The 5,257-nt window shown below is 38.9% G+C and overlaps 1 protein-coding gene across 1 annotated transcript in view; it reads right to left on the bottom strand.

Moving 5' to 3' along the window:
- LOC138962741 (protocadherin Fat 3-like) overlaps window positions 1-4,787 on the bottom strand; it is a 21,231-nt gene extending 16,444 nt beyond the window's left edge. The window contains exons 1-5 of the mRNA XM_070334681.1: window positions 4,684-4,787; window positions 3,935-4,067; window positions 2,157-2,296; window positions 1,400-1,476; window positions 596-692 (exon numbers count right to left, since the gene is read on the bottom strand). Of these exons, the coding sequence (XP_070190782.1) occupies window positions 596-692; window positions 1,400-1,476; window positions 2,157-2,296; window positions 3,935-4,001 (381 nt within the window). The 5' untranslated portion in view covers window positions 4,002-4,067; window positions 4,684-4,787. The remainder of the gene's footprint in view (window positions 1-595; window positions 693-1,399; window positions 1,477-2,156; window positions 2,297-3,934; window positions 4,068-4,683) is intronic.
- Between the last annotated feature and the right edge of the window lie 470 nt (window positions 4,788-5,257).

The following is a 5,257-nucleotide window of genomic DNA, read 5'->3' as shown; positions in this document are numbered from 1 at the left end:
AAGATGTCTATCTTTGATTTGTTCGAACAACTTTTAGATTTTGTTTTTCTAAATGTTGACTTTGTGGGTACAAAATGTCTCAAAACATCGAAAATGTGTATCTCTTTAACTGTCCTTCCTAGAACTAATCCTTTCGAACAAAACATCTATTAGTATGTTTTATACATTTCTGAAAAATTCCAGATCATTCTAATTGATAGTTTTGAAATTATTTTGTCATCCATATTAATTTTTTGTTTTCATTTAAAAATTTTTACTAAGCCAATCTAAGAGCAAATTTAGTTTTTGACCATACACTATTATTCTAAATTTTTACATACATTGAAGCAAAAGCACACCAAATTTGAATACAAACAGTTCTGGTTTATGAATGTTGTGGTCAAATGACTTGGAAGAGAAAAAAAGGTGTATTTGAAGGTAGCTCCTGCCCTTAATATGATAATCTTTGTTTCATATTCATGCTGAAGTTCTATGTTTAAAAGGACATCATGACGTGTTACAACTGATGTCGTCGTTTTATGGTGTTGCAACTTTGATACTTTTTTTTATTTATAACTTTTGACTTTTCGGTCCCAAAAGAAGCATGCAAACAAACCCTGAGTGTTGTGCCATCAGACCAGTCAAGCCAAAAGGCTGTGGATGTTGTATCGTTGAGGAAAATTCCCAATGCTACGATGTAGGAACGGCAGGCACTAAAAAACGAGAATGAGAATGGAAAAATGATTAAAGGTTATATGTATGTACCTTCCACCCCGCGTACGACACTAAACAATCTACCATGGCCGATAACGCAGAAGAAGAAAAAAGAAAAAGAAGTACCATCTTTCCTGCGTCTATTCGTCTATCTGTCTGTCTGTCTGTCAGCCTCTCCATCTCTCTCTCTGTCTCTCTGTCTCATCCTCTCTGTCACTGTCTCTCTTTCTATCTCTGTCTCTCTGTATCTGTCTATCTCCTACTCTTTCCATCTCTCTCTCTCTCTCTCTCTCTCTCTCTCTCTCTCTCTCTCTCTCTCTCTCTCTCTCTCACTCACTCTGTTTCACCCTGTCTGTTGCTGCTTCTCTCTATCTCATTCTCGGGATTGAAGATTACTTACGTACAAACTTATGCGTGCATGTATGCATATTTGTGCTCATCAATATTCAGAAGGATAAACTTAACTTATCAATGGTAAAATGAGAAACTCCTGTCAGCCTGCCTCTCCCATGCTCTCCTTCTCTGTTTGTGCGTATCTCATTTACACTCTCTCTCTCTCATAGTCTCTCTCTCTCTCTCTCTCTCTCTCTCTCTCTCTCTCTCTCTCTCTCTCTCTCTCTCTCTCTCTCTCTCTCTCTCTCTCTCTCTCTCTCTCTCTCTCTCTCTCTCTCTCTCTCTCTCTTTCAGATTGATTGATACAACCCACCTGCAACTCTCTCTGACAGCAATGCCTGTGTTACTGCTAGAACCAATAATGACGTCACAGTAGCTGCCTGAGAGTGACTGCCAGAATAAATCATTCAGTGCAGAAATCAATCTGACTGTACACTTCATCCACAAATAAAAATTCATAACATGGATAAAATCACTGATATTCCATCTCATGATCTTTGCTGGCATTAAAATCGAATAAAAATGCTTATAAAAACAACATGGACACATACTTCTTGAAACTTTAAGGTTATACATACGTTGCAAGCAAACCGGTAAAGTGTTCAGATAGACTGAATTAAGCAATACGAGATAGCATGTGGTGAAAAGCGTGTTCCTACAAATTAAATGACAGGCCAAAATGCAGACGACGAATTCATTCTTGTTGTAATGTTGAAGGTTTACAAACACATTACAGGTGTCGACTTCTCACTCATTGCGATTTTTTTTGCGTGAAAATTGAGCTTTGCATATCTGCCGCCGGTCATATATTAAATGACTCCAAATGCTACTTTGAAAATGCATTTCTACTGAGCATTCTCCAGCAGGAGGAGAGGTCATTTTACCTCGACTAGTAAACGTTCAAAAACTGTTAAGATTATCCAAGCACATTGCATCACACAATATTTGGCTCGATTTTGGCCATTTGCACACGGCAGAAGCTGGCCTATTGTCGTCTCGCGACTACGATGATGTCAAACATAAGCGTACTAGAATGAAATACTACAAATTGGCAGTAACTTCAGACTTACCTGCTTTTGAGCCAGTCTAATGATTGCGTCAGCAGTGGACGTGACGTCAAATATGAGCGTCCTGGCCTTGACATTGACCCCAAGGTCATTGATAAAATAGTGCGCGTGGTCTGACGTGGTGTTCAGCGAAACATACCGCCCTGAAATAATTAAGACTGGATATAACTATAGTTAAACAAGTTTTAGTCGACACAGCAAACAGATAAAAAAACACAAAAAAACAAGTCGCGTAAGGCGAAAATACAATATTTAGTCAAGTAGCTGTCGAACTCACAGAATGAAACTGAACGCAATGCAACGCAGCAAGACCGTATACTCGTGGTCCATCGCTCACGGCATAGGCAGTGAAATTGACAAGAAGAGCGGGGTAGTGGTTACGCTATGCTGCATAGCACGCTTTTCTGTACCTCTCTTCGTTTTAACTTTCTGAGCGTGTTTTTAATCCAAACATATCATATCTATATGTTTTTGGAATCAGGAACCGACAAGGAATAAGATGAAAGTGTTTTTAAAACGATTTCGAAAAAAAAATTTTGATAATAATTTTTATATATTTAATTTTCAGAGCTTGTTTTTAATCCGAATATAACATATTTATATGTTTTTTGAATCAGCAAATGATGGAGAATAAGATAAACGTAAATTTGGATCGTTTTATAAATTTTTATTTTTTTTTTACAATTTTCAGATTTTTAATGACCAAAGTCATTAATTAATTTTTAAGCCACCAAGCTGAAATGCAATACCGAACCCCGGGCTTCGTCGAAGATTACTTGACCAAAATTTCAACCAATTTGGTTGAAAAATGAGGGCGTGACAGTGCCGCCTCAACTTTCACGAAAAGCCGGATATGACGTCATCAAAGACATTTATCAAAAAAATGAAAAAAACGTTCGGGGATTTCATACCCAGGAACTCTCATGTCAAATTTCATAAAGATCGGTCCAGTAGTTTAGTCTGAATCGCTCTACACACACACACACACGCACACACGCACACACACACACACATACACCACGACCCTCGTTTCGATTCCCCCTCGATGTTAAAATATTTAGTCAAAACTTGACTAAATATAAAAACCCAAAGCAAACCAGGCAACTAATCTTCTTTACCCTTATCTGTCTCTTCCTATCCTATCTCTTCTTGAAACACAGACACAGGAACGAACACACACACACACACACACACACACACACACACACACACACACACACACACACACACACACACGCACGCACACACACATACACACACACATACACACACATACACACACACACACACTCATAGACAAACACACACACACACACACACACACACACAAACACACACACACACATTCATACACACACACACACACACACACACACACACACACACACACACATACACAATCAAACATCCTCACACATCCACCACCGCTGCCACCACCGACAACAACAATTACAAACAAATCCATCAAATTTGGCAACACTCGCCATGGCACCACAACGATTAACACAACCAACACCAGTTAAAGGCACACTCAGCTTCCCATAAACCATCACAGACACTGTCAGGCTTTTACACACAGTACAAACACCCTTTCGTTTAAACACTCACCGCTTGAGAACATCATAGGTGCCCTCTGTAAAGAGCGAGCAATTTTCAAAGAATTTATTTTTGCGTGGTCAGACAATCGGATGGGCCTCGTTTCGGAGCTAGACATAACTTTTAAAATTTGAATAATGAATTGACAGCTTGTTACACAAACATACTTAAATCATAAAACGTACCAGCATCAGCAGCAAGGAAGGTAAGTGTCAGCAACAGAATCTTGGTCAGCAGCTTCGGTCTCTTCATCTTGCTTCATGGCGGATCACACTAACCGAATGCTGAACGTCTTGACTTTTCTTCTTTTGTGAGTTTCTGCGATTAATAAATCACTAAATCAATACATCACTAGGTCAATGAATGAATGAACCAAAGAATTGATACAATTCAGCCGATTTGGCCTGTTTATTTTGCATTATGGTGGATCACACTCAACGAATACTGATGTGAGTTTACTACCTGTCTGTTTCTGCACACATACACAATAAAATACACGAATGAATTTACAACAAACATATGTATATGTTTTAAGAAGAAAAACCCATAAACCAGAATTAAAAAAATTAAGCAGACCGTTACCCAGACTCTTATTTTGATATTCGTTATGTTATTCAATGTGGGGGGGGGGGGGGGTGGGGCTGGGGCGAAACCAGGAAACTGCAAGCATTCCAAAAAGCTAGAATCTAGAATAATATGAGTAATTAATCAGGTCTCCAATCTGCCAAAAATAGAAAGAAAAAGTATTCACTTCTCGATTTAAGACGTGTCTATAACCAAGAAAAGATAGAAAACGGATACATAATTTTCATGAAATATCTATTCGCAAAGGAGACAGAACGAATGCACGATTGTCAAACATCTGAACAAAAATTGTCGTGTCCATAATCTCTAGCTCAACCCACCGAAACTCTTGCTTGAAATGTAAACCTACCACGAACAGTGTAAGCCGATACACGTACTGCTGCCACCCCGTAGCAGATCCAAAAGTGTACTGACACTCGTAACTCTTTGTGTTTTGTGCTGCGTTCTGAAATTCGATACAGTAATACCTGTGCTTAAGACCCTCTAAAACCTGAGAAATGCAAGTCTTAAAAGAGATGGAGTCGTGTAGGCCTAATGGATATATATTAAGTGACACCTTGAAGAAAACGTCTGAGAACATGAAGTCGCATAGGAGAGGGAGTCTTATAATGGAGTTATTTGTGGTGACACTATATGAAGAAAAAGGCTGACAACATGAAGTCGCATAGGAGAGGGAGTCTTATAATGGAGGTATTTGTCCTGACACTATATGAAGAAAAAGGCTGAGAACATGCAGTCGCATATGAGAGGGAGTCTTATAATGGAGGTATTTGTGCTGACACTATATGAAGAAAAAGGCTGAGAACATGAAGTCGCATAGGAGAGGGAGTCTTATAATGGAGGCATTTGTGCTGACACTATATGAAGAAAAAGGCTGAGAACATGAAAACGCATAGGAGAGGGAGTCTTATAATGGAGGTATT

This window comes from Littorina saxatilis, linkage group LG3, assembly GCF_037325665.1.
Source record: "Littorina saxatilis isolate snail1 linkage group LG3, US_GU_Lsax_2.0, whole genome shotgun sequence".
NCBI classification, from domain to species: Eukaryota; Metazoa; Mollusca; class Gastropoda; order Littorinimorpha; family Littorinidae; genus Littorina; species Littorina saxatilis.
This window is presented reverse-complemented; position numbering and strand designations above follow the sequence as displayed.